This window comes from Gloeophyllum trabeum (assembly GCF_000344685.1).
Source record: "Gloeophyllum trabeum ATCC 11539 unplaced genomic scaffold GLOTRscaffold_00010, whole genome shotgun sequence".
Lineage (NCBI taxonomy): Eukaryota > Fungi > Basidiomycota > Agaricomycetes > Gloeophyllales > Gloeophyllaceae > Gloeophyllum > Gloeophyllum trabeum.
Genome location: NW_006920419.1, coordinates 850,860 through 877,066, shown reverse-complemented (window position 1 = coordinate 877,066; position 26,207 = coordinate 850,860). Strand labels below are relative to the sequence as shown.

Below are 26,207 nucleotides of genomic sequence, written 5' to 3'. Positions count from 1 at the left end.
GTGCGGCTATGCAAGCTTGACGTGTATGTACTGGGACCGTGAAGACCCAGCTGTGAAGTGATGGAATAAGCACGTTTGGGGTGCCTCCGGTGGGAAAGGGCCTATGACTAACCGTTACCTACTGGCGAAGGCGTATACCAGGCTATAGAAGTCTGACCTCTCAGCGATCTCGACTGTGGCGTATGCATGGTAGGGAAGCGGACGCTCGTGACCCTCACTGAAGCCAATCAGTATTCCAGGAACACGGGGACCCATACCTTCATTGCACTCGTATTTGATTAGCCAAGCGCAGTCTAAGTGGAGAGGCTCGAGCGCAACGGCAAACTGGGCGTACGAGTTTCTGATCCTGACGAAGATGAAGAGAAGGGCTTGGCGACGTCGATGAGGGCAGAGTTCAAGGGTTAGTCAGCAAATGAATCTAGTAGTGCTGAAGGACTGCTATATCGATGAACGGAATGCGGATACTAGCTCTTTGTGGTGAGACCGCCCCCACATCTTGTATTCACGGCGAATCTGACTGAGAAGGCTGTCAATGGTCGGCTGACTTACTGAAAGTCGCGACGGCGTCAATTAGGGAATTCGCAAGGCACTACAAACGTACTGCCGGGCCAGTTTCTCAGAGTCAGTGCGAGCGGAAGATAATTCCACTTTGAACTGAGTAAAGATAGATTACGCTTTAGAGATGAAAGGGAAAGCGCCCGAAACGAGGACGTCCCGTTCCATGTATTGGTCAGGGTGTCCGTGCCGAGAGAGGGTAAAGTCCATGGAGATTTTCGAGCGCCCTCTTCACCCTCGGGCTCAGCATTTCAAGATGTGCAAGTCTGTCTCTCCATGAATAGATTAAGGACGTGCGGGTCCATGACGAAAGAGGGGCCGAGGCCGGGAACAATTTCATGACACTAGTCCATCGCTGTCACCAGGGTCCGCCACAGTATCCCGGAGGTAGGCTCGACGAAAGATGGCAAATACGGTATAGTTTCCGCTTTGCATGCCGCGACTCTGTCACTGTGCGTTGTATAAACATAGTGAGTCCCAGAGAAGTTTATAAGCGTATCAGGCCTCGACCATCCGTGTAAGCGCTGCATCAGCGATGCTGGTAGAGTACAGTTTAGCGGGATTAGGTTCCATTCTGCAGTCTCGTCTGACAGATTTTACCGAGCGCCCAAGAGAAGAGTTCGTAATGGAATCACTTGCTAGGAAGACCGCAGAGTGTAGGCCTCGATGACAGACTCTCAGGCGATGTGGCAAGAGCGCAAACTACACAAAATGCTTCCGCTCCGGCGGCCGGATACCACGGCAGACCGGTCCCGGGCCCTGGACAGAAATGAATGAGTGCGTCGGCGAGATCTAGGGGAGATCGGAGCCCGGGACCGAAGTGCCAATTGGGAAGTAAGACCGATCCCCGCGTCTGCGCCGGCAAGGCAGCGTCTCCCTCATGTGGACCATCAGGATGCGTAACTTTAACTCAGTTGAAACCCAATCTTAACCGTTCCCTTCCATACCCTCGGTGATATCCATCTTTATCAGGCCCTGGTCTTTACCCCTTCCTTGCTGTTATATATATTCTGCCAGACTTTCCCTGCCTCGCCCTTTCTCACCTCCTCCACCACCCACCCTGGCGACCGCTCTCCTCTTTCGTTCTTTACAGGATATGCAGCGACCGACTCTCGAGAACGTCACTGTCAGAACCGTCCGCGACGCCACCCATATCTTCTACGCCGTCGCTCGCAACCTGCTCCCTATCATCACACGCCGATTGGACGCTGACGAGCGGCGCGCCATAAAAGCTGGGAATGTCTATGTCTGGGAAGACAGAGGTGGCAACTCCGAGTCCTCTGGCTTGGGCATGGAGAGATGGTGAGCATCTGGCAGATTTGCGCGGGTCGCAGCGCTGGGAGCTAATTCATCTCTTTAGGACGGACGGAATGAGCTGGGGGCCGAGCAGAGTACGAGATGTTCGTCCCGGATTCCTCGTAGCCTCGCTCGGCATACTGATTAACCGAGAGCAGGAATTCTTGTACTATACCCAAAAGGAGTATGACCCAGAAAACGACTCGGCGTCCAGCTGGATCCCTGCGCTCAGGTGAGGGTCACGTCCAATACATGCTGCCTTGTCCCCCCGCAATGGCGATCTTGCATACCGCAAGTTCGCCCCATTTGTCCGCATTTGCCCCTTCCTTACGTCACCTTGCTCTATTTATTTGCTCTGCGCTAACTGGGCGGCACATGATGAATGCTATCGCTAGAAGACGCGATCCCTCCGCTTCTGGGGCCAACTCTTCGTCGCATGCCTTCGGAGGGCCACGCTCGTCGAGGCGTCCAGAGCATCTGATGAAGCAAACCTACAGCGTTCATGTGTTCCTCCCTCAAGACCGGGCCCAGGGCGTCATGCGCAAGTGGCACCTTAGTAAGTACAAGCTCAACTTTATCCATTCATCTGCGATCGTCCCGATGAACTGATCATTCATGAATCATTCCTTCTCTGCCGCGTCTCTTCCCATCACCCGGATCGCTATTCGCTTCGCGCACGCGATGCTCTACCCACCAATCCCCGCTACGTTTGGTACCTGCACTCCCATCTACCATCGCAGCCGCGTACTTCTCACAAGAAACGGTTGATTCGCTAACGCCTGTTAGCGCGCTGCCGGGTATCGGTGATGTCACTGTCCCCGAAGGCTGGTTCCGGTCCGCCCGGTCGAGCAAGACCCGGCGCGGCGGTGAGCCCTTCGGTCCAGGTCCAGGCCCTTTTGCTTTCCCTCCTGGTGGACATAGCGAGGGAGCCGTTCCGCCGTTCACTTTCGCATCACCCGCGGTCCCCCCACCGATGTACTCAAGCTATTCCATGTATCCTTTCCCGCCACCACACGCGCCTGGGCTCGACACCGTACCATATGGTGTCCCGTCTTCGACTTCGATGTCCCTCCACCAGGGCCGCCCCCCGGATGCAGAAGTGCCTCGCAATAATAGCGGCGGCCTTCCGTCCGCGTCTTACGCTGTCGCGTCATACTCCGTTCCCGCCTACCATCAGTCGTATCTCCAGGTCGCTTCCACTTCTCACGACGCTGCCACTTCATATGCTTCGATCCCTACCAACACTTTTCATCCTCAGTTACAGCAGCCCCAGGCCCTCCACTACGAGCATGGGCTGCCACGGGTTGACGAGACAGCCCGATCGGCAACGTCCTCGCCTTCTTCTGGAGCATCTTCGGTGTCACCGTCCACGCCGGCCAACAATGCCTCCGACGATTCTCTTCCTCGGAGTATGAGGTCGGACTCTACCCCTCTTGAGGGCATGAGTCTTGTTCCACTGGAGTATCTCCAGAACAAGTCATGCCCACCTAGGGATCCCGCAGACCAGGAGATGATGCGGCGACTCGGCGTGCTCAGCATCGGTATCCCTGTGACCCTCGGCGAGGTCGTCGGCGCGGAGCAGCCATCCTTGTGAGAAAACACTCGGTGCCACGGACCGTCCAATTCGGGCGTCTCTAGGGTGGTGGGCAAGCCACTAGAGGCTGCTTTACCCTTTGGGCGACCCGTGGACAGTCTTCGCGCGTCTCATCAAACCCATATGTAACTATTTGGATCAGCATTGGCTCGTTTCGGTCCTGTACGCCAACCTCCTGGCTCTCGCTCGCGCAGAGGCCGCCGGCGCCTCACCACCCAAAATCGCGCATGTGATCAGGCATACAACGGCATTATCATCACACATCTCACATGCGCCACGCTACGCACTATAACCCCAACGCATGACATACCACCCACGCAACGTTGATATCTTGACGGCTCCCCTCCACGACTCGAACGTATTTTATTTGGCACGGTGACTTCTCGACCTCATTTCCCGGACTACATTTCCCCTTCCCAACAAGAAAAATCCACCCTGAACCTTGACCATTCATCTTTATTGCATCGACCCTTGAATGTCCCCAAACTCTCTACCGTCAGATTCTCGCACTCCGCCTCCCTTCACATCCGGGCACATTTCCATCCCACCTGACCTGTTGTTCTTGTTTTGCTGCCGAACGTGTACTATCTATTTTATAGTTCGGCCGACATTGCTTTAACCTGTTTTGTTGTGCTCTAGCTTTCAGGCATCGAGCGTGTTTTCTTCACCTCATCGCTAGCTGTCCTTGTTGTTGGTTTCTTCGGGATAAATGGATATTCGGACTATTATTTCCTGTTGTCTGAACAAGAATCGGCACCTTGTAATCTAGATAGATCAATGTACTTTGGTGTCGGGTTAAGTTACCTAATTAACTGACGTCGCAGTGTCAAGCACACACAGACTCCGGATGTCGGAGGAAATCCATCGGATTCGCTAGTCGATGCAGCAGGCTTCCCGTCAGGCTTGTTCGTTCCGGACGGTTTCACACAAAGTTCGCTTGATGGTGGCGCTAGTACTTCTACAGGTGAGCATCGTGGCTAGCCATTCCCCAATCGTAGAGTGCTTGTCCTCTCGACTAGTCAGCCTTAGGAGGGGGATCTGGGCCATCCGGGGGTCGGAGGAGCACCCGGGATGTGGCCAAACCATGGGTGCACTATAGTGCACCGATGCGGCCTCCGCGGGGGCGGATAACTGTCGTAGTGCGGTCAAGCTTCGCATGGTCAGGTACGTCGCGAATCGAGTCTAGAAATTGGGTTCGCAGATGGGTCACAGGCTGCAGTCAGATAGAGGCCGTTGGGATGCTTCGTTTTCAGTGTTAGGCTGCAATAAGCTGCGTCGTGTGCGTCAAGGGGTGGTGGACGTGCGAGATGAAACCATAAAGCTTCCACGAACGGGCTGGCGAGTACAGGCCCAGGTGCTAGACCGACCTTCGAGTTCTTGTCGAACGTGGCGCAACATCGGTATGACGGAATGGTCTCTCGCGGGTCGAGACAAAGCGGTATTTTGGGCGTCCGGCAAGAGCGGCGGGTGGTTCTTGAGATTACAGACTGCTGAGTACAGGTGGGATCTTGTCTGACATACATGCTTCCCGTGTTCACAGATGCTGCAGAGGCCGAGACCAGTGTGGTAGTCTGATCATGCCTTCAACTTCCTATGCACAGGATAACAGAAGGTAGCTTAACCTTGATCTTTGGTCTGCGGGAAGAGAAGATAATATACTGGCATTCCGGGGTGCGTGTCAATGTGGTTAGTCGCTCCCGCCGAGTGGGAATCTAGTTTAATACCAGGGGGTCCGGTCGGTGAATGAGACCATTCACGATTTGCCTAGTCGCTGGAATGCTGGGAAAATGTATGATTCGAATCATCCGGACGGCAGACTGATGCCCTTAAGGACGGAATTCAGAGTTCTTGGGAGAGAACTGGGAACTTGCTGAAAGGAAGGGTCGACGTCTCGACAGCATCCCTACATGAAAGTAAGTTTTCGTTCCGGCCCAAGTCAGTCGGGCAAGTCGTGGTGCAGCTCCGCCTCCTCATTCCAAGCCTTCAAGCAACCCACTTTCTTGAAGTGCTCACCCCGCGGCCGGCGGCACTGGCAGGGCAGTCAGCGATCGATGTCTCCACGTGGTGGCTGTGTCCGCGATACCGTGCCTGCTCCAAGGGTTTCCAAGTCGGCAAGCACCTCGCAGGATACGTTATCGAGGAACAAGTTACAAAGTATTGCATCTGTAGTACGTTCAGCACAGTCATTATTATGCATTTCACATGAATACTTTGATGAAAACCTGAGGGCGGTAGCATCGGAGCGTTAGAAATGCCACAAATGCTGCCAATCCAGAGCTCCGAGAGTGATATGACGAGTTTCTTTGACTTATCCCCCATCCCTGTTCAACCTATCATGAATGTCGAAGTGCTAGATGCGGCGGCTCGAACACTCGTCATGCGCAGTTTGCCAAGCCCAGCGGCGCCCTGGTGATGTCGAACGACCCTCCACTTCCTTCCACTTCCGACCGTCATTTCACTCCAGAGCGGTACTGACGTCATGAAAGGCAGAGTATATAAAGGCGACTTTCACCTAGATTTCAGCACAAGCATTACCCCCTCTCGACATCAAACATGAACACTAACACGAACAACACCACGACTGGCTCGACCTACCCTGCCCAATCCACCCAGGGCAACGGGGACATGCTCGACAAGGGCGTTGACTACGCCGAGAAGAGAGCTGGGCATGAGCAGGTACGCTGTTTGTCCTTCATTGAATGTTTGCTCCAGACTTACTCTCGTATTCAGAGCCATTCTACGACTGAGAAGATCAGTGACGGCTTGCGGAAGGGCTTCCAGAAGGCAACAGGTCTGTGTCGTTGGACAGTTTGTCACCATTCGCACCTGCTGACGCGATGCTGCAGGCAAGGATGTCCCTGTTCAAGATAAACAATACCAGTAGGCACCCGGTTGATTGTAACAATCTCATAAGATGTACCATGGACTTGTATAATCCTTGTAATATCACCGCTCCGCAGTCAATAAATCGTCTTTCGCGCCTTTCCAGCAGCTATGATCATTGTGGCTATACCGTCGTGGTGTCAACAGCATTCAGGATGGCTAGCTTGACATGACTTGGGAACGCAGCATATCGTACAGCACAATAAGTTAAACCCATATAACGTAACCATTTTTCTACTTGATTTCCTATCGACTCGTCTCTTCTTCATCCCTCCCGGTCCTAACATCCGAATTCTCCGTAGATACCCTCACCTGTTCCAGCTCCCGTAGTTCGCTCCCCTTATCGCCCATATAGTCTGAATCACACATCTCCGGATCCTCGAAGTCCTCGACCACGGTAAGCCACCGCCAACGTGACTTCTCTACACTATTATTGCTCCTGGACCTGCGGTATGCGAACTTGATCGAGTGCATGTTCGTGCTGAAGCAGTCTTGGGAGGTGGAGATGTCCGGTGTGCGGTCTAGAGCGGCGGAGCGCAGGTCCAGGAGGAAGCGCGACGTGAGGATGGAGGAGATGAGAAGGGTGTAGTTGTTCAACGCTTGGCTGTAGACGCCCTATGGATTGGATGTTTGTGAGTCGATAGCAAAGAGGGGAAGATGCGGAAGAGGTACCTCGGGTTCCTGAGATCAGGAGGTGTCAAACTATCGCGAAAGAGATCAAGTAATATGCAGCTCACAGCGTAGAGAACAATAGAGCCCACTTGGATTCCGGTCATGACACTTGAGAGATAATCGCGGGCTCTTAGTAACGCGAGAAGCGATACTCACCGATAACTTCACGTACTTGAAATAGATGGCACCTACGTGCGGAATACCACTGAACTCAAGCACAGACTAGTAGAACACCAGAGAGGACGTACCAGAGCGCATGATGAGACCGGCCATACTATGCCTACTCAGTCGCTGGAGGCCACCGGCCTCGCGTATGACCTTGTAGATCCGCCATGAGATGACTGCCGTGGCGAGGACATCGAAAGTGACGAGGGAGATGAAGGTGAGGAGCGTGGCTGCCAAACAAGGTGAGCGGGACGGTGACTGGGTCTGGTCGCCAATCTTCGCTCATGCTCACCTCTGAGTTTAAGTGACGGTAGTTCAGTCAAAAGAGCAACCGAAGCATGCGTTGATCGCGCAAATCAATGGGTGACTTACATGGGATATGCGGACTGGGTACAGGAGGTATCTGCGACTTGTAGCTACCCGTCATCAGGGTCAGTGCACAGATGATTTGTTGATAGTTCGCGCATAAGACTCACGATATCAAACACTACGACCGCGGCACCGGCTAGGCACAGGAGCGCCACGAGCAGCAGGCCTCTTGCCATTGTGACGGCGTACACACGCAGCACGAAGGAGGCTGTAGCAGTAAGGTTCGGTGGAAGCCTCGGGCATGGATATCGGGAGACCTACCAACAATAGCAATACGAGTGGGTACTAGAGCAATAGCCCAAGTAGATTGGTAGATAGCATTACAGCTGATATCCACGGATCCTTAAGCTTGTGGCTTGTGAGTTATCGAGATACGACGTACTGCGCGTTCAGTTAGAAAAACGGGGGTTACACAGGCTGGGAAGAATTGGGCGCACCTGTGGCATTGAAGGGGTATAGAAGACCTCAAAGACTTGAAAGGGGACTAGCGGGTAGCGGGACATATAGTACAACAGACTATACGTGCGGAACTTGGTGTCCCACACGAGCTGCTTCTCCCGGCCGAGGTTCAGGACGATATCATAGATCATAAGGGCTATCATATGTCAGTATCATATCAGTACTATGCCTTAGCGTATGTAGTCTAAAGCTCACCAAGCCTGGAAAAGTTGGCATATCTGTTGACCTGCCTGTCAACGTAGATAGCAAATTGATGGCGATTGGCGTCTGCATGAGCTCATCAAAGACGCGTACTTAAGCTATATATGTACTTACGCTTTTCGCGCTTCATGAACAGCAACACTCAGGACAGTCTGGCTCACGACGGCGGAGCTAGGCATCGGGTCGCAGGGGCATGGAGGGCGTCGTGGTATGAGCCAAAGGGGATGCGACTAATCTTAGTCCGCCACACCCGACTTCTCTAGAGCTCCAGTACATATATATGCCCCGGAGCCGGGGATAGCTGGGATAAACGCAGAAATGTCAGCACCCCAAGGGGATGGAAGCTGATGTCTCCATGATGAATTGTCATATGATGGGACATCAGCAAGAATAGATACGCTTGGTTACACTATGTAGTTATTACTTCGGCGATTCGAAGTGGTTTCGATACCTTGGGGGCGACCTGCACACGCTAAATACATTCTCGAAGTAGAGCCTAGACGTCCTTCGAAGTCGCAGTGAGAATGTGGATTCCAGTGCGTCCAGCTCGCAGGAGAAATTGAGCGCCGACCTAGCTCCGCGAAGACAGCATAGCTTCGCTGATGCTGGATCAGAAAGTATCCCCGGATTTGTGGCGCTTGGCGTATTTCTGACTTGGGGTGACTACCAGTAGCAGACTACATTCCAGAAGACCTGAAAGCAGTGTCACTTTCGCAAGCCCATCGCGACCCAGCGGAAGGGTTCACAATCGGTGTTACATCTGACTTTTGTAGTTATAGCTAGAACTCGGTGAGTTACGGCTGGTGATGGAACACTCGAAGGGAAGCACTCTTGTTCGCAGCAGGTATCATGTAAACCCTAGGACGGTCTGATGAATGTTGTTTATAAATATGTGAGCAGAGCTGCTGTGGTGAATGTCGAAACTCCCCGGCCTCGCGGCGCGTTCCACAGAAGACTGATCCAAGATTTCAATGCACCCTCGGTGTCGCAGGAATATCCGAGGGCACCGCTGTCCGGAGACGAGTCCTGATTCGCTGAAGTAGTGCCGAATGGGAGTTGTTGACAGCTTCATACTCCCGCGAGTAGGGCCTGATTCAACCTGCTGGTCGCAGTAACTTTCGACCTAGCCGTGTGGATAGTCTTATAAGCTATGCACACCATTGATGAATCTCCAGCTTTTCAGACTCAAGGTGGGTGATTGGGTCGGGGTCGTGTTACTTTCTGCCAGTGCTCCTTGATCTGGAACTTTCCTGACTGGTAGATGCTGGTTATTGGTGTTATTGGTAGAGACTCTCGCAAATGAACCGCCGATATATTTCAACTGCATTTGATCGCGAGATATAACGACGAAAGGTGCGCGTTAGTGTGCTTCGCAAAGGGCAAGGCAGTCGCCAGTCGGAGATATCGGAGCTGTCCTGATATTATCTGTGATATCGGCCGCACAAGAGCCACGTGATACCAATCACGGGTCACGTGGACGCGAGTCATTTCGTTCTGCAGTGCAATTAAAGTTTCCATAGCAGGCACTTCTACTTTACAGCTTCAGGGCGTGCAAAGGCACGGGACGAAAGCTACGGCGTGCATCAAAAGCGCGGAAGATGTCAGACCAAGACCGTCTACGGCGCGTCGTAGCCAGGCTACAAAATCTGACCTCTATCTCTCTGCCGACTGATTACCCGAGGCCTTCTGGTCCGCAAAAAGTTGTAGAGGCCGCTCATGTTGCAGAGCTTTCCGAATCCACATCTCGTAGCTTGCTGAAACTTGCCCTGTACAGCGAAAACGGAAATGACGAAGACGAAGATGCCGAGGAAAATGCTGCTCAGAGGCCGTCTCCCTTCCACCTTCTTCTGGCGGCATTCAGTGTCCTGCTGCACCGTTACACTGGCGACACCGATCTGGTAATCGGATCGTCTTCGGCATCTTCGAGTGAACCTCTGGTATTAAGGCTCGGCGTGGATCCGACGGACCCATTCTGGGCTGTTGTACAGAAGGTCCAATTGGTGGAGAAGGAGGCAGAAGCCGACGTCTTACCGTACGAAACCATACTTCAAGCGCTGGGCAGGGAGAAAGAGGAAAATGCTGAGGGCGCACGACCGCTATTCCGGGTACGATTCTTTGACGAAACTGACGAACCGAAAGAGAACTTCATCCGATCCACCAGCTTAACGTCTGACCTCACCGTCTTCATCACCCGTCCCCCTGCTTCCAGCCATGCCTCCATCGCGCCGCGTATCTCCCTCCGCCTTGTATATAACTCACTGTTATTCACATCTCTGAGGATCTCCTTTATAGTGGACCAGCTATCTGTTCTGCTACGCAAGGTCGCTTCGAATCCTCTGTCTCCTGTGGGCTCCGTGAGCCTGCTGACACCGGCCCAGCGTGAGCGACTGCCGGACCCGACAGCCGATCTCCACTGGTGTGACTTCAAAGGCGCGATCACAGATGTATTCTCCCGCAACGCTATCAAGTGGCCCGAGCGCCCTTGTGTGATCCAGAGTTACCCCTCAGCAACCCTGGGTGCACCTCAGGAAAAGCGCGTATATACTTACGGTGCCATCCGCCGAGCCTCCAACATCTTGGCGCATCATTTGCTCCAGGGTGGCATCCAGCGGGAGGAAGTCGTCATGGTCTACGCGTACCGGAGCGTCGAGCTTGTGGTAGCTGTAATGGCTGTTTTAAAAGCCGGTGCGACGTTCTCCGTTATCGGTGAGTGGTCGCGTCTTTGGTTCCTCGAGGCCTCCTTCAGCGGTAGACCGCGTGTTGATTGTATCGCCCAACTGTAGATCCGGCTTATCCACCTTCGAGGCAGACGATATACCTAAAGGTTTCCCAGCCTCGAGGATTGGTCGTCCTCAAGGGAGCCGGAAGAATCAGCCCAACAGTTCGTGAATTCATGTCCAACGAATTGCAGTTACGCGTCGAAGTTCCCGCTCTGGATCTTCTACCCAATGGCGACATTTCTGGAGGTTCCAACGGTGTTGAAGCGGATGTATTGGCGACTTCTGCTCACCTTGGTGACAGTGACCCCGGAATTGTCTTGGGCCCCGATAGCGTCGGTACTTTATCGTTCACGAGCGGGAGTACTGGTATTCCTAAAGGTGTCAAGGGCAGACACTATAGCCTGACCCATTTCTTCCCGTGGATGGGCGAGCGATTCGGGATTGGGGAACATTCCAAGTTTACCATGCTCAGCGGTATCGCTCACGATCCGATTCAACGTGATAGTAAGGATACAGTGCATGTAACTGGAAGTATCTATGTACTGATGCAGTCTAGTGTTTACGCCGCTGTTCTTTGGTGCTCAGCTACATGTACCCACTGCGGATGACATTGGTACCCCGGGTCGGCTGGCAGAGTGGATGGCGGATAGCGAAGTTTCGGTGACACATCTTACCCCGGCCATGGGTCAACTGTTGTCTGCCCAAGCCAGCCGCCAGATCCCATCTCTGCGCAGCGCCTTCTTCGTCGGAGACGTCCTGACCAAGAGAGACTGTTCAAGACTGCAGGCTCTGGCGAAGAACGTCTGCATCATTAACATGTACGGCACCACCGAGACTCAACGGGCCGTGTCCTACTTTGCGATCCCGAGTGTCACGGAAGATCCTACCTTCCTGGCTACGCAGAAAGATATCATGCCGGCTGGTGAAGGGATGATCGACGTCCAGCTCCTCGTCGTGAACAGGAACGACAGGAACGTGCCGTGCGCTATTGGAGAAGTGGGAGAGATCTACGTCCGCTCTGGCGGGCTGGCCGAGGGATACTCAGATCCCGAGGCCACCGCCGAGAAGTTCGTCACAAACTGGTTCTCGGAGTCGCATCCGGGGTGGCGAGACACGATTTTGCATCCCGAGGACGGCTCGCCCGGGCCAGAGGCTGCATTCTGGAAGGGCATACGGGATCGTATGTATCGCTCCGGTGATCTTGGCCGTTACATGCCCGACGGCATCGTGGAGTGTACTGGCCGGGCGGACGACCAGGTCAAGATTCGCGGGTTCAGGATCGAGCTAGGTGAGATTGATACGCACCTCAGCCAGCATCCTCTGGTGAGGGAGAACGTCACCCTTGTGCGGAGGGACAAGGACGAAGAGAAGATCCTTGTTAGCTATTTCGTCCCGCTGGATGTTCCTGCTCTGGACGAATTTGAGAGCGATATACCGGACGGTGAAGACGACAAGGGTCTTGTCAAGGGGATGCGGCGATACAGGCGACTAATCAAGGATATTCGGGAGCATCTCAAGAAGAAGCTACCGAGTTATAGCGTGCCAACTTGTGAGCCAATCCCTCTTGCTTATTCACAACCTGTCTGATGCATTCTTCATTCTAGTGTTCGTACCCCTGAAACGGATGCCGTTGAATCCCAACGGTAAAATCGACAAGCCTGCGCTTCCGTTCCCTGACACCGCGCAAGCCGCTTCCGCAGAGCGGCCTCGTGAGGATGGGATAGGCGAGAAGGCTAGCTCTACAGAAGAGGCCATACGGGCGATATGGGCGAAGATATTACCCAATGCACCGAGTCCAGTCCCCTTGGACGAGAGTTTCTTCGATTTGGGCGGCCACTCTATTCTCGCAACACGTTTGATCTTTGAGATTCGCAAGACCTTCGCTATCGATGCGCCGCTAGGACTGGTCTTCGATAAACCGACCATCGGAGAACTTGCAGCGGAGGTCGACACTCTCCGCAATGCTGATCTGGGCCTAGCGGGTGAGAAGTCAGAGGACTCCCGCGCTGCGAAGGTCACACCTAAAGCGGCCGTCGTGTACGGAGAGGACTATGAGAAGCTGACGACGCAGCTACCCCCGTCTTACCGATCATTGCCCTCAGACTTCGGCAGTCGCCCTTTGACTGTTTTCTTAACCGGCGCGACGGGTTTCCTCGGCGCCTTTGTTCTTCGCGATCTTCTACAGCGAGCGGAAAGAGTGAAGAAGGTTATCTCCCTTGTTCGTGCCTCGTCATCTGCGAAGGCTCTCGACAGGCTGCGGGAATCCGTCTCTGATCGTGGCGTTTGGGATGAGGAATGGATCAAGACGGGGCGTCTCGAGGTAGTGACTGGTGACCTCAGCTTTGACCATCTGGGCCTTGGGGATGATGCGTGGAATCGCATCGCAAGTGAAGCCGATGTCATCCTGCATAATGGTGCACTGGTGAGTGAAGATAATTTTATGATCTTTTACACAGCATTTTGACACGTTATGCTCGCCAGGTGCACTGGGTGTATCCGTATGACAAACTACGCTCAGCCAACGTCATGTCTACTCTGACGGGCATGCAGCTGGCGGCGACAGAGAAACCAAAGGCGTTCGTGTTCGTCTCTTCGACGTCGGCCATAGACTCGGAGCATTATGTTCGCTTGTCAGACGCACAATCAGGCCGACCTGATGCAGGAGTGCCGGAAGATGACAACCTGGAAGGAGCAAGGTCATCATTGAAGACGGGTTATGGCCAGACGAAGTGGGTTTCCGAAAAGCTGCTTTTCGACGCTAGCCAAAGAGGCTTGGCCACTAGAATCGTTCGTCCAGGCTATGTCGTTGGCGCCTCGGACTCTGCAGGTGGGTACCCCTTTTCCTCCGATGGAACGCATGCTGAGACATTTCGTCATTCTTTTGCAGTGACAAACACTGATGACTTCATCTGGCGCATGGTGAAGGGGTCTATACAGCTCGGTTTGATACCTGATATCAACAACACTGTCAACATGGTGCCTGTGGATCGTGTGGCGACCTGTACTGCCCTTGCTGCTGTAACTCCCTTAGACGCCTCGCTCTCCGTGTTCCATGTTACCGCTAGACCGCTTCCCACCTTCAACCAAATTCTGACTTCACTGGCTTCGTACGGCTACGCTGTGCAGCAGTGCGACTATCTGGTTTGGCGGCGGCGTTTGGAGCAGCATGTCATGGAAGTCCAAGACAATGCCTTGTTCCCTCTGCTGCACTTCGTCTTAGATGATCTACCGACGAGTACCAAGGCTCCGGAACTCAACGATGCCAACACAAGGGCGCTGTTGACTCGCAATGGGTGCTCGCCAAGTATGACCGTCTCAGAGGACCTTATGGGGAAGTACTTGGCCTGGTTAGTTGAGGTCGGGTTTTTACCAGCACCTACCGTACCGACGGCAGAGAAAAGGCTACCTACGCTGGAAAATGGCTCCGCGACGAAAGCCGTCGGTCGCACGGGCCTCTAATCAAGACTCTCCACGGCGAGCCTCTGCTTTCTTCATTGCTAAAAATGGTGGTATCGCTACGCTGTGGACGTCAAATGAGCGACGTCTTCCTCCTTCGCGGACGCGGTTCCATGTCAGCTCTATTGAGTAAAGTGGATTAAAGTAGACTAGTGGCATCTGTGTACGATATACCGAACGACAGAACATGGTACCTGCTGATGGTGTCGCTCCTGTGTCTTGTGTACTGGACTCTCGACTGCTATTTAGTGCAGATTTCAGCGCGACTAGGTTGATGGTTTTGTTTCACAAGTGATTTATTGAGCTATCTTTCACGACGACGATTCGACCGGGTGGGGGCCCCACCAATAGGGTGTATTGGTTCCTGGCGCTAAGATTTGACTGAGATTATCTATTTGATCCGAGATGTCTTTGAGTGTCTCGATGGCCCCGGCGGGAGCGCCGCACTGAATGAATATCAAACAACGTAACCCCTGATATAAAATTTGTGGGGCAGAGTGCTGTGCTGCACCCGACGCTCGACGCTCATCGTCCGTCTTCGTCGTGCTCTTCAGCGAGAGTGAATATCGTCCTAGTCGATGCCGGTGCTCGAGCCATGGCAGCCTCCTAAAGTTACGACCACCACAGAACAATACTTACGAGTGGCGTCTCTCTCCATCGCCTTGTACGAGTGAGTGGATCGCTTGCAGCTTCATCTGGTTCACTGACATTGTCTCCGTCTTCATTGGCAGCTACATCCTTACTCTACCTGCTGAATGGAGAGTCTACCGTAGCCAACGTTCTCTTGCACATCCCAGGTACGTGCTTCCTGATGCTTCTCTTGATGATCAAATTCCATCCATAACGCATTCCGCCATGACAGTTTGTCTTGTTGCTTATTTATGTCAATACGGTATGTCTGGCACCGGGCGCGAAAGCATCTTTGCGTTAAAACAACAAACAGCTATGTCAGTGCAGTGGTAATGGTTGCCAGCAACGTCGGTTTCTTCTCGCATGCGTTCTCGGAGGAAGTCTGCGCTCGCTACTATATTGTGGCGCCCGTGTTCAAAGGTGAGTTGTCGGCCTTTCGGGGGCGGCGGAACATGCTAAGGATACGCTAGTTCTTCAAAACATGATCTCTCAGCTTATCCTAGGATTCCGGTCGGTTGTTTCTTTGCCCGCCTGTGTCGTCCTTCTGATTTCCCTGGCAGGACGTATAATATATCTCGCAGGTCTCGGACAACAGGATGCATCCTTCTTGTTCTATTCTTTATCGTGACTACTGTAAGTCGATCATCTTTTGAGGGACTCAGGTAACGAGCCTGTCCTAGCTCGAGTGGTTCACTAACATGTATGAGAGAATGCGTGAGTAACCTATCGTCTCTCTCATATTCATCGATACTCATCTTTCCCCAGCAATATCTCGTCTTGTATGTGAAAAAGTGTTACTTCGCCACGCTTTGCCCTGACATTGTCGGTTCTTCGCAACCCTTGACTGTTAGGGCAAGTGAGTATGAACTCGCCTCTACCAATTCCTAGTCCATCTGACCAAGTTCTAGCTGTACTCCAGGGAACGCGGAAGAACACTTAGTCGCCTGGTTGTACTATTTATTCGCCATGCTGTACGACTTTGGAACTTTGTGTATATCCATTTTCTATCTCGCACAGTTCAATCCCGACCACTCGCCGAGGTATGTGTCATATTGCGCCCATTAAGGAAGCGCTCCTGAAGCAATATCTTGCAGTACCCGAGTTACGCGTCTGATCAGGATGTGCGTGCTTCTTCATCATCCAATAGCTGGGTGGGCAGGCTGACAGGAAGTATTTAGGATGTTGTATGATGGCTTGCTCTACTTTGTAGCCCTGACAGGTACTAAGTCTTACGAATCTTTCGATCGCAAGATCTCATTGAGGCGGATTCTTCAGGCGTCAATGTATTCAACACAATACTATACAGGACCAGCGACGAAGCGCTTCAGGTATGTGTCAAGCCCGCTGTCCTTGCTGACGCTCATCGCCGGATCCCGTCCTTAGTCCGCTGGGTACGCATAATCGAGTCTGTGTGCTTAGGAAGAACACTAACCCTTTGCTGTAGCGCTTCTCTGGGATACGCCGTCACTTGGATCATGAGCCAGAAGATCCTGATCCATCTGCATGGTACGTTTGCTTTGATCCATGCACCAGGGACCCTCTGACGATAGCATCTCATAGACGCCGCCCTCGAGCGTGCATACGAAACCGGTGCTCCGGCAATCGTAGCGCACTCCCTGCGATCCCCCAGGGATATCAGCCAGGCAGTCCGCTCGCAGTTTGAAGAGCAGCACCAGAGCAATGCGAGCGTCGACCATGCCTCGAAGATACCTCAGAGCGGTCTGAGCTTAGACCACGGGGACTCGAGCGACCTGGCTGTGGAAGTGCGAGTCGAGCGCTTTATGACTGTGGAATGGGACGAGCATGCGTACGAACGCGAGAGCTACCGGATACCCAGGACGATGTGGAGCTCGAGCAGTCGTCGCTGATTATAGCTGCATGATTTCTGTGTACTTTGCCTCTGGTATATGCATCCGTTGCGCAGGCTCCGATCGATACAACTATCCTAACCATCATACGATTTGTCTGCCAGTGTCTACGAACTAGCGTAACCTCCCCTTACCCCATCAAAGAGAAAAAGTGGAGGTGTCGGCTGGTGTCGCAGATGCTTCGGATGCAGCCCTCGGAACCGCAGATACACGCAAGCTCCGCAGGAATGCGCCGTTGTCCTAAAACTGCGCTAGGAAAGCTGCGCACATAAAGAGATGAGGTGGAAGTCCATCTGCTTCGGCATAATTATACACCTTCAATACACCTATGACTGCAATCCTCCCGCAGGCTGCAGAGATTGCGGCGTGCTCCCATGAGTAATTCTTGGACGCCACACGGAACATAGGCGACTTTTATATCACCTACAGCGACCCGGAGGATTTATGATGTACAGACACCTACGGTCACGGCGAAAGAGACGACATTTCACTTGTGCCCAAGGCAGCTTGAGAGGTAGCTGGAGACGCGAAGGCCCCGTGAGTTGACGCGGAAATTGCAGGACATGCGGAACAAGGCCATCTCTACGCATTCATTCCCTCACTTACTGTTGCAATTCGCCCGTCCTTCCGTCACACCATCACGGTCCGTACTACTGCATTCACATTCGTCATAAACGCAGCTTGACACCCTTATCATACTGTGGCAAACTCACCCCTTGCGTTCGCCCACCACGGTAGGACAGCAGCACCTAGATAGCTAGACGACAACAGTCAAGAGATCAAACGCAATGCACTCTACATGCCGATTCAGAAACATTATGCTACCCAGATCCCTAAAAGATATCGCAGTGTTAAGTGTTCAGTCTCTCTCACAACGGTGCAGATATGTGAGTTAAACCATGACTAGGGCTTAAGCTGGAGGTGGTGGAGGGGGTGCTGGGTCGCTAGGTGGAGGAGGGGCGGCACCATTCGGAGCGGGCGGAGAAGCTCCAGGCACTTGGCTGGGCGTGCCGTATCCTTGTTGAGCATAGTATTGAGCGTATTGCTGTTGCTGGCTTGCAGCCCATTCCTTGAACTGCGGAGAGTTCACGTCGTAGCCGTATGCAGCCCTGAAAGACGCCAACGATTAGACTTCAACAGGCAGATATGAAGGCTCGCGGTGTATCCTTACCAATATGCGGCGTACGCATCCACGTCATTCGCTGACGGAACAGCGCCTTGACCGGCCCCTGCTGGGGCACCGCCCGGAGGAGGTGGGGGTTGGCTCCCGTCAGGAGGTGGTGGTGGTGGAGATGCACCTGGAGGTGGCGGAGGAGCGCCGCCCGGCTGAGGAGCATAACCCTAGAAGCCGATGCGAGAAGGTATGTCAGCATTACGCCACAAGATCCGCGCAGTCAGTGACACTGCACGTACGGTATACGCAGCAGCGTAGGAAGCATATTGCATCTGCGCTTGATGTAGTTCCATTTGCTGGTGCTGAAGCCACTGTGCAACCTTGGCGTGTTCGGCGCGCACTACCTCAAGCAGGTCTTCCGTAAGCACTTTTGCGCGAGCTACCTGGGATTCATCGGGGCCACTGGAAACCGCAGCATTAGACTCAGGAGACCTACGCTAAACGATCTGACGCACGTTACATGAATATACATCGGCACTTCCTCCTCACGTCCCGTCTCTTGGTTGACGAATCCGGAACCGAGACCTTTGATCTGAACCCGAGTCCCCGTTTCCGCTTGGATATATTTCACGAACTGACCGGAAGGTCCGACAACCTTCGCCCGCACGTTGAAGTTGCGGATGGACTCCAGTCCGATCGGGAGCTTCTCTTCAGGCCATTTCCGCTACGTTATCAGTCAGAATGTGAGACAAGCCGGGCATAAACCAGCAGCGATGTGGATCCGCTCGTGGACCAAAACGGAGATGAGTGCACTCACCTTCTCGCGTAGTCGAGAGCTTTTATCCTCCACCAAAGGTCCCAGATCCGTATTAATGAGCTCATTAACCTTGTCTATCGCCTTCTGCAACACTTCCCTCGATGAGGCAGAGATGTGAAGATACAGCGGCGGGTCCTTCTCGGTCGCCTTTGCCCTATCTGGGTACCATGTTCCCTTCGTGCTAACTGAAGCACCCGTTTCATCATGAATCTGTTTAGCGGAGGTCAAGGAAAGCAGACGTGCCATCTCCGCTCATTGCAACTAACCTGCTGCTGGGTAGATCCCTTCGTCAACATGTACCTATTTCTGACATCGTTAATGTCGATATCATGCGTGAAGTCAGCGTCGTGGGGGTCCTTGCCGAGCGGCGATGCGCCTGCGTATTGGGCAGCGATTTTTGCAGCAATGGCGGCGGCTGCGGCTGCTGCTTCAGACGCGCTCTTCCCGTCCTCGACCTTGACAGCTTTCGACGCCGACTCGCCCTCTGCTGGGTCGTCCCATTTGCGCTTCGACGACATGGCTGATGATGGTCGCAGTAGAAGAAGTGTTTATTTGGTACTATTTGCCGCACGTGGCGAGGATTCTTGGGGGGGGGGGTTACGTAAGCCAATCTATGTCCTGCTTTTGGTGACTTCAGGTACAGGCTAAACCTGGGGCTCGCAGTAATGTCGGGGCGAAGACTATAGAATGTTAAATCATCGTAGGCACCCTTTCTAGAGCTTTCACTTCACTCGTGTCTGCCATTTATTCTGTCTGTGGCTTGAGCGTACTCGTCTGAAATTCTGCGAAATTACTGCCTCTCACGCCAGCTTAGATGGCCAAGGGCAAGAAGCCAACTACGCAGGAGCTCTATGAACTCCGGAGGCAGCGAGAAGAACAGGAGAAGGAAGCATACCTTCCTCCGGGCTTGATTAACCATGGAAATACTTGTTTCATGAACTCTGTATTGCAAGGGGTACGTTGTATCGCTCAATACTGAGGCTCCAGGGCTCTGACAACTTTACAGCTGATAGCTACGCCTCTACTGTATAATCTAGTCCACTTTCAACCTATTCCCCCATCCATACAGAACGCCACATCCACTCCTCCGATATTGTCCAGTCGGTCGCCCCAACTCACCAATGGCCATAGGCTGGGTGGCGACTACGAGAAGGAGTGGGTGGAAGGTATGCCCTTAGGGGATACGTTCTTCAGGGTCATGGAGAAAGCTTGGGACATCCAGAATGACAGACGGCGAGAATCAATGAGTCCAAAGTGCGTCTTCCACCCGTCATCCCCTTCCTGCTGCATATACATACCTTTCTATCTCTCATATGCTGTGATATGTTCCTGCGTACTGATAGGCTGTCAGGGATCTGCTGTCGGCGATCGGCCGTAAGTACGACCAGTACTTGGATTTTCGCCAGCAGGACGCCCATGAATTCCTGAGTCATTTACTCGATGCCATGCGAATGGAGGAGAAAGATGTAAGACCACCCTGTGTTCATGGTCTGAACTAAATTATCTAATGTGCTCGCACAGATTATCAAGAAGCGGCAGCCTCCCCCACCGTCCAAGCGCAAACGCAAACGATCACCTAAGCAACCTTCAGCGTCCACTTCCACAGCAGGAACTGCCTCGCCACGTCCACCACCCGTCCGGTCCTCACTGTCCACAGTCCCAGAAGTATCTACCTCAGAGCATCCGGGTCCTGTGGTTGACGATGATCCCACATCCCCGCCTATTCCCGATGAAGAGAAGCTCGCTACTTTCTCAGATATGCTCTTCGGCGGAAAGCTCGCCAGCATACTGGTGTGCGAGAAGTGCAAACACATCTCATGCACGTACGAGGACTTCAATGATCTCAGTTTGAGTATCAAACCCGAGGACTACGTCCGGGAGCGTAAACGGGACAAGCTGAAGACGTTTGCGAAGAAGCTTAGACTGCGCCCGGGTACCAGCCCTGGACAACTTCCGAATCAAAGTGTCCGGTCGTCGTCGGTACCTGCAAGCCCCATTCGGCGGAGCTCACAGCAGGCTGCTGATCATGAGCCGCCGGTTGAGGACCGTGTCAGACGACGAAGTATAGACGCAACCCCCGTCACAGAAGAGCCGCCTAGGACCGGCCCTATGAGTCTTGCTGCCAGCACTGAATTAGAAGGCCCCCCGCAGGATGAATGGCAGGAGATAGGAGACGGAGAGGCCAAGCAGTCAGAGGAGAAAGGGTCTCTCGACAGAGACCACATAGAATTCGTCGAGCAAGAGAGGCCGGAGAAGGAGAAGAAGGATAAGGACAAGGATGACAATGACTGGGTCAAACTTGGCAGACGAATAAGTATGTCCATGTCTATGGGGATCGGGAAGAAGGACCGGGAAAGAAAGAGCCGGTCGATGGAGAGGTCTCGGTCCAGCAGGTCTGAGCGTAGTAAGTCTAAGGCCGCATATAACGAGGATGTTCCATCCTCTCCAGCATCTTTCGCGCAGACCTTCAGCTCGACCGAGTTCAAACTTGGGCAGCCCCCTTCCCCGGCCATTGCGATCAAGGGAGGGGAAGACATTCCTTCTCGCGGCGCGAGTCCTTCGCCCAATCTCACAGCCTCGCCTTTCGTGTCGGGTTCTCCTCGGTTGCCTATTATCAGAAGGGCTGGGAGCCCATCTCTAATCGGCAGCAAGCATGTGAAGACGCCTCGGCCGCCAAAGCTGTCCAGGGAGGAGTCAGCATATCTCCGGAGACTTCTTGCTGATGTCCCCTTGCCACCTTCTTCTTCACCGTTGGCTATGTTCAGACCACCTTCGTTCTCAGGAGCACATCCTCACCATCACGGCCATGGGCACCATCACCCGCCCCACTCAGCGACAAGCACCGCGGCACAGAATCTTTGGGCTAAGTTAGGTCACCTCCCAAGTATAGAAGAATGCCTTAGATTATTCACGTCCGTGGAAGTCCTGGATGGTGACAATATGGTGGGGTGCAGGAGGTGCTGGAAGATTGCTAACGGTACCTACTACAGTCGCTCATCTAAGGCTGGTAAGGAGATTAAACCGCGTGCGGGCATCGACGTGGAAGACTCCGATAGCGAAGAAGACAGTGAGGAATCCTCACCCCAGGAGAAGAAGTCTGAAACTCGCGGCCGATCAGAAAACGCTCCCGAGCGTTCTCCTTCGGCATCTCCAGCGATACGGCCTGTGTCCTTACCGGCTTCGGTTAGAAATGCTTCCTCAGAGCCTGTGGCTCTCCCGGAGGCTGCCTCAGAGATACTGTCTCCTGCTTCATCCACTGCTTCTCTGAGCGCCCAGTCAGCCCGGTCGACGGAGTCCTCTATCCTCAATGCGCAAGGGGATGATGGAACATCGCTATCGTCCGTAGCAGCGACCGTAGCTTCATACTTGCTTCCTGCATATCGGTCGAAGCCTAGTGCCCCGCCAGCACCACTTAACCTGCCTGACGAGCCGGGCAGTGATGCTCCCCAAGCTAACATCTCGCCTCATCCGCCCGTGTCCGCGTACGGTGGTCTCCCAATCCCCTCCATCTCCACCACCGCTCCGGAGTCGCCTTTGACTTCTGCTCAGACGGTGAAAGCACGATCCGAGCGACCCCTCCCGGACCTGCCGCAGGACCCGCCGCAGGCCTCCTCATCCAAGGATTCACTGAGGGCCCCGCGAATCCGTTTCGGCCGGTCGAAGCGAGAGAGTAAAGGAGACGAGTCTGACAGCGACCTGGACAGCGATAGTGAGGACTCAGACACCGAGAGCAATGCTTCTAGCAGTGTCACTGGGTTCTCTGATGGATCGCCCATGATGTCGCCTTACGCGTCCCCCGTCATGTCTCAGGAGAATCTGTCCTCTGCCTCGCGATCTGCAATGGGTCTCGGCCTGTCTCTGGGGAACGAGTCGAACGCCACCTCGGCGGATAACAGTACCACTCGAGTGTCGGAGAAAAAGAAGATTCCCCGGTCCAAACAGGTCATCATGCGGAGGGCATACAAACGATATCTCATCGCGACGGCACCGCCTATTCTCATCATTCACCTGAAGCGTTTCCAGCAAGTTTCGAAGCACCCGGCGTTCTCGTCGTTTTCCAGCGGCTTCAAGAAATTGGATGACTTCGTATCGTTCCCTGAGTACCTCGACCTTGGGCCGTACCTTGCCCCCCATAAGGAGGATTTTGGACTGGGCACGGACGGGGTCGAGCAAAGACCCGAGCTGCCTTTACGCTCGAAGGGTCGCGAGAAGTGTATGTACCGGCTCTATGCCGTGGTTGTGCATATCGGGAATATGGTAGGTTCCCTGCCGCCTCTCCTGTGCCTTGGCCAATGCTGATTGCGCCGTACCCTATGTCAGCTTGGGGGCCACTACATTGCATACACCGCCCTGCCTGATGCACGTTCACCGCTGCGGCGCTCGGGATCACAACAGTCCTCCACAGGAGAGCTGTCCGGTGACGCACAGCCGGGCAACGCGCAGTCACAAGCTCAGTCTGCATCTAGCGGTGCCACCAAGCCTGCGGATTCCCCGCGCCAGTGGGCATACATCAGCGATACCGTAGTGAGACTGACGACGCTCGATGAAGTTCTGAAAGCGAAAGCCTATCTATGTATGTATGAGAGAGTCTAGTTGTCTTGGATCCATTTGGGACTGTGGGACTGGCGGTGTCTCGGACTTGGATAGAATCAACCTGAATTGTCAATGCCGTGTAGCCTATTGTCCCTGTATTGATCTGTATTGAAAGCACATCCTATCTATAATCTCTGTATGTCCATCATTGATATTCCACCTTTACGCTTGGTCTTGTTCCAGCAGAGTGATTCTCAAGACTGAAGTGGCGTTCCGACGGCAGACTGCCCATCAGTTTCTCAGCGCCGAGCTCGGGACTTCACTGACAGTGATACATGAACCTTACAACGTTGACAGTTCGTTCCTTATGACAGGCGAACGCCTTTAGGTCGATGGGAGGCAGAGAGATACAAGAGAGCAGCTGAAGGACGTACGCATGAATAGATTATATATGCTCTGCTTCTCAGTTATATATCCTGCACCGACTCGCGCACTGGATCGATAGGCCGGGGTCCGCTGCTAGAGTTCACTGCCCTCCTGAGTTCAACGGTAACCAAACACCAATCCTGAGAACATCCGTGTGTCTGCGTATCCGTCCTTGATGCAGATAGCCGCGGACTGAAAGGGAGCCGTCGCTGGATTCAATTCGGGAATTGTTCGCACACAAACATCTCCTGCCACATCCGTCCTCATATGTCAGGAAAACAGCCATCTCAGGCACACAATCGAGGATGCAAACCCATCGCAACCCTAAGTTACAGCTTCTGGAAGACGGACAACTCACGACCGGGGCAGCGCTCGTTGGGCGCCTTTGGAATGTTCCATAAGCCGCAGCCACCGACGCACGTTCGCGAGCACTTAAGGTGACTGGGTAGGGCGACGTGTAGTCGGTCCAATGTTCCCCTTGCCCCTGATGTCTAGATGTGCCGCGCTCCCGCGACTCTGGTAGGGGGGCGACCGTGAAATGGGTATTATGTCGGGGTGCCGCTCTTAAGCCTAAGTTGTGACTGGCGCAGACATGTCGTTCTCCCAACCAAGGCACTCCTCCATGGATTTCTTAACAGCAGAACCGGAACCTCTCTCCCCGGGCTCGAGGATTCTGAGTCCCCCACCGAGGTGCGTGCGTGCCGTGCGTCACCCGGGCGTTGACGCTGAATCGCCTGGATACTAGGTACATGTCTCCAACATCGGGTGTCACGCAACCTAGCGAGGAGGACTACAGACCCATGCTAAATCCTCAGGCAAGACCGCGAGAGTCCTCCGTGTACCAGAGCCGTCCAAGACCGGAAGATGGCCTCCCTGCGAATGGTCGAGCCAGGAGTGTCCGGCGTGATTTGCCGAGCCCTCCCGCACCGATGAGCCCGCTCCCCTCCCCGCCTATGGAACCAGGATCGTCGTACCCCGAGAATCACCTTGCGGTCAACCACAGACGAGCTCGCGGGTCAGAGAGCTCTGGCTCAAGTAATGGTCACCCTCCCAATGGTTACACTAGCCCATCGTGGCACCCCGTACGTCGGGCTTCAGGCGAACCTCCAAGCCCCTTACACTTAGCTACGTGAGCCGTCCCAGTTCAGTTTCTAGTCACCGGCAACACGCTAAACATACCTCCAGGCCCGGTAGCTTTGACAGCGCTCAGTCACCTGGGAGGCCATCGAATCATACCGCCCGCTACTCTTTTTCTCAGTTGTCATGGAACTCTATGATTCTGTCCCCGTTGGAAGTCACGGGAACTGCTGAGCGTATCAGGCAGGCCGAGTACCACATCTCAGTCGGCATGAATTGTTTTCTTCCCGGGACAGCGTTCATTACCACCATCAGGAGAGGAGGCTCTGCGGAGGGGGAGGTCATCGGCGAGATTGAGTAAGTCTATTTCCTACTACTATCCGTGCAATCCCATCGTGACGGGTAGGTCATGCAGAATCGGAAACCCTGAACATGGAAAGAAGGGTGGGACGGTCCGAGTGGGTAGTACGAAGGTCTGGCTGAATAAGGCTCTCAGGAAGGGCGCTGGCAACCATAAAACTGTGATTCGTGCTTTGTACCCGCTGATAGGAGACCTGACTGACTATCTCCAACTTCGGTTACAGTCGGCGTTTTCATGGAGGAACCCTTGGTCTTGGGAATTCCCTGGACGTACGCAACTGCTGTGGAATTGCTCGGACCAGTTGAAGAAGGTCGGTTAATTGCTGTTGTTCATGCCATGGTAGTCGCTAAAAGAACACGACTTCAGTGTCACCGAGTGAACTACACTGGGGGCCGAGATACCACACCGCTTGTCGCCTCTTTCAGCCCGCCTCACTCGGATGACAAGGATGTCGTCGTTGTGTCTTCTCCTGCGATTCTTGAAGTTGCCGGGCTGGATAGTCAGGAGACGTTCGATCATGTTGTGATCTCCGTTCTTCTCTTGGAGCGCAAGAGGTTGCTCCCCACATAGTAGCGTGGATAGCTATCTATTTAATGGTGAGCCCTCCTTCCACTTTGATCCGCACGCTAACGGCGAGTGTAGTAACCTATACCATTGCTGGAATCTCGCTACCCGGGCATTGTATTCCCTCTGTGATTGTAATATCGCTATCTTACGTCCTTTCTGCTTCAGTACCTCATTACCCATTCCGAGTCCCTGGTTCGCGTCTCTTTTCGCTGTTTGCTGGCTCCGTGTGCTCCCCAGATGTAAGGGCATAGATTTTGCACTGATTTTTGAAGTAATGTACTAGGTATGATAGACCAACGACTCTGCCCGTGTGGCTCTAGTGTGGCTGCATCGTGTCTAAAGCTGCGCCACTTGTGCAGGTTGAACCGGATATGTGGCCCGCGTGCCGAGTCAACTGCTTCAATATACGGCTTTATCTCGGAATCGGGCATCCACCATGGACAG

General features: G+C 53.7%; 8 protein-coding genes across 8 annotated transcripts; 5 read left to right on the top strand and 3 right to left on the bottom strand.

The window, feature by feature from the left end:
* Nucleotides 1-1,651: 1,651 nt before the first annotated feature.
* GLOTRDRAFT_28657 (uncharacterized protein) lies at nucleotides 1,652-2,734 on the top strand (the record flags this gene model as incomplete). The annotated part of the gene is made up of 4 exons (XM_007869507.1): nucleotides 1,652-1,857; nucleotides 1,916-2,035; nucleotides 2,250-2,407; nucleotides 2,592-2,734. Coding segments are annotated over 4 exons (627 nt in total), but the record flags the coding sequence as incomplete, so codon positions are not given.
* A 3,239-nt stretch (nucleotides 2,735-5,973) lies between these two features.
* GLOTRDRAFT_117006 (uncharacterized protein) lies at nucleotides 5,974-6,427 on the top strand. Its single transcript, XM_007869757.1, has 3 exons — nucleotides 5,974-6,121; nucleotides 6,176-6,236; nucleotides 6,292-6,427. Exons 1-3 carry the CDS (start codon nucleotides 5,999-6,001, stop codon nucleotides 6,327-6,329), a joined length of 222 nt encoding a protein of 73 aa, XP_007867948.1. The 5' UTR covers nucleotides 5,974-5,998; the 3' UTR covers nucleotides 6,330-6,427.
* Nucleotides 6,428-6,574: 147 nt separating this feature from the next.
* GLOTRDRAFT_130977 (uncharacterized protein) lies at nucleotides 6,575-7,710 on the bottom strand (the record flags this gene model as incomplete). The annotated part of the gene is made up of 7 exons (XM_007869756.1): nucleotides 6,575-6,943; nucleotides 7,001-7,009; nucleotides 7,066-7,108; nucleotides 7,173-7,188; nucleotides 7,249-7,395; nucleotides 7,538-7,568; nucleotides 7,642-7,710. 7 exons carry the CDS (start codon nucleotides 7,708-7,710, stop codon nucleotides 6,575-6,577), a joined length of 684 nt encoding a protein of 227 aa, XP_007867947.1.
* Nucleotides 7,711-7,897: 187 nt separating this feature from the next.
* Nucleotides 7,898-8,324, bottom strand: GLOTRDRAFT_130976 (uncharacterized protein; the record flags this gene model as incomplete). The annotated part of the gene is made up of 4 exons (XM_007869755.1): nucleotides 7,898-7,915; nucleotides 7,972-8,129; nucleotides 8,189-8,260; nucleotides 8,309-8,324. 4 exons carry the CDS (start codon nucleotides 8,322-8,324, stop codon nucleotides 7,898-7,900), a joined length of 264 nt encoding a protein of 87 aa, XP_007867946.1.
* A 1,386-nt stretch (nucleotides 8,325-9,710) lies between these two features.
* On the top strand, nucleotides 9,711-14,637 carry GLOTRDRAFT_78681 (alpha-aminoadipate reductase Lys1p). Its single transcript, XM_007869754.1, has 6 exons — nucleotides 9,711-10,900; nucleotides 10,978-11,418; nucleotides 11,471-12,463; nucleotides 12,519-13,336; nucleotides 13,396-13,741; nucleotides 13,802-14,637. Exons 1-6 carry the CDS (start codon nucleotides 9,793-9,795, stop codon nucleotides 14,371-14,373), a joined length of 4,278 nt encoding a protein of 1,425 aa, XP_007867945.1. The 5' UTR covers nucleotides 9,711-9,792; the 3' UTR covers nucleotides 14,374-14,637.
* A 309-nt stretch (nucleotides 14,638-14,946) lies between these two features.
* On the top strand, nucleotides 14,947-16,951 carry GLOTRDRAFT_100675 (uncharacterized protein; the record flags this gene model as incomplete). Its single annotated transcript, XM_007869753.1, is given in 16 exon segments — nucleotides 14,947-15,040; nucleotides 15,102-15,167; nucleotides 15,233-15,262; nucleotides 15,314-15,420; nucleotides 15,471-15,510; nucleotides 15,561-15,633; nucleotides 15,681-15,714; nucleotides 15,766-15,779; nucleotides 15,833-15,837; nucleotides 15,909-16,040; nucleotides 16,095-16,121; nucleotides 16,179-16,219; nucleotides 16,276-16,328; nucleotides 16,341-16,348; nucleotides 16,445-16,506; nucleotides 16,561-16,951. Coding segments are annotated over 16 exon segments (1,094 nt in total), but the record flags the coding sequence as incomplete, so codon positions are not given.
* Nucleotides 16,952-17,212: 261 nt separating this feature from the next.
* On the bottom strand, nucleotides 17,213-19,343 carry GLOTRDRAFT_117004 (uncharacterized protein). The gene is made up of 7 exons (XM_007869752.1): nucleotides 19,066-19,343; nucleotides 18,800-19,009; nucleotides 18,498-18,706; nucleotides 18,282-18,444; nucleotides 18,040-18,209; nucleotides 17,582-17,977; nucleotides 17,213-17,521 (listed from the first exon to the last, which is right to left on the bottom strand). Exons 1-6 carry the CDS (start codon nucleotides 19,315-19,317, stop codon nucleotides 17,779-17,781), a joined length of 1,203 nt encoding a protein of 400 aa, XP_007867943.1. The 5' UTR covers nucleotides 19,318-19,343; the 3' UTR covers nucleotides 17,213-17,521; nucleotides 17,582-17,778.
* Nucleotides 19,344-19,588: 245 nt separating this feature from the next.
* GLOTRDRAFT_139800 (UCH-domain-containing protein) lies at nucleotides 19,589-26,057 on the top strand. The gene is made up of 12 exons (XM_007869751.1): nucleotides 19,589-19,754; nucleotides 19,806-20,053; nucleotides 20,151-20,265; nucleotides 20,321-23,056; nucleotides 23,120-23,372; nucleotides 24,349-24,448; nucleotides 24,504-24,887; nucleotides 24,944-25,192; nucleotides 25,251-25,356; nucleotides 25,420-25,506; nucleotides 25,563-25,792; nucleotides 25,839-26,057. Exons 1-11 carry the CDS (start codon nucleotides 19,614-19,616, stop codon nucleotides 25,764-25,766), a joined length of 4,623 nt encoding a protein of 1,540 aa, XP_007867942.1. The 5' UTR covers nucleotides 19,589-19,613; the 3' UTR covers nucleotides 25,767-25,792; nucleotides 25,839-26,057.
* Nucleotides 26,058-26,207: the final 150 nt, after the last annotated feature.

What these genes read in the sequence shown, in the direction of transcription:
- GLOTRDRAFT_117004 (XM_007869752.1), bottom strand. Translation starts at nt 19,317, where the DNA reads ATGTCGTCGAAGCGCAAATGGGACGACCCAGCAGAGGGCGAGTCGGCG. An exon ending in CCGATGTATATTCATGTAAC is followed by an intron (nt 18,445 to 18,497) that starts GTGCGTCAGATC and finishes TGCGGTTTCCAG; the next exon opens with TGGCCCCGATGAATCCCAGG. An exon ending in GATGCGTACGCCGCATATTG is followed by an intron (nt 17,978 to 18,039) that starts GTAAGGATACAC and finishes GGCGTCTTTCAG; the next exon opens with GGCTGCATACGGCTACGACG.
- GLOTRDRAFT_117006 (XM_007869757.1), top strand. Translation starts at nt 5,999, where the DNA reads ATGAACACTAACACGAACAACACCACGACTGGCTCGACCTACCCTGCC. An exon ending in AGAGAGCTGGGCATGAGCAG is followed by an intron (nt 6,122 to 6,175) that starts GTACGCTGTTTG and finishes TCTCGTATTCAG; the next exon opens with AGCCATTCTACGACTGAGAA. An exon ending in GGGCTTCCAGAAGGCAACAG is followed by an intron (nt 6,237 to 6,291) that starts GTCTGTGTCGTT and finishes GCGATGCTGCAG; the next exon opens with GCAAGGATGTCCCTGTTCAA.
- GLOTRDRAFT_139800 (XM_007869751.1), top strand. Translation starts at nt 19,614, where the DNA reads ATGGCCAAGGGCAAGAAGCCAACTACGCAGGAGCTCTATGAACTCCGG. An exon ending in TGCGAATGGAGGAGAAAGAT is followed by an intron (nt 20,266 to 20,320) that starts GTAAGACCACCC and finishes GTGCTCGCACAG; the next exon opens with ATTATCAAGAAGCGGCAGCC. An exon ending in GCGCTGGCAACCATAAAACT is followed by an intron (nt 25,357 to 25,419) that starts GTGATTCGTGCT and finishes CTTCGGTTACAG; the next exon opens with TCGGCGTTTTCATGGAGGAA.
- GLOTRDRAFT_78681 (XM_007869754.1), top strand. Translation starts at nt 9,793, where the DNA reads ATGTCAGACCAAGACCGTCTACGGCGCGTCGTAGCCAGGCTACAAAAT. An exon ending in CGATCCGATTCAACGTGATA is followed by an intron (nt 11,419 to 11,470) that starts GTAAGGATACAG and finishes GATGCAGTCTAG; the next exon opens with TGTTTACGCCGCTGTTCTTT. An exon ending in TGGCGCCTCGGACTCTGCAG is followed by an intron (nt 13,742 to 13,801) that starts GTGGGTACCCCT and finishes ATTCTTTTGCAG; the next exon opens with TGACAAACACTGATGACTTC.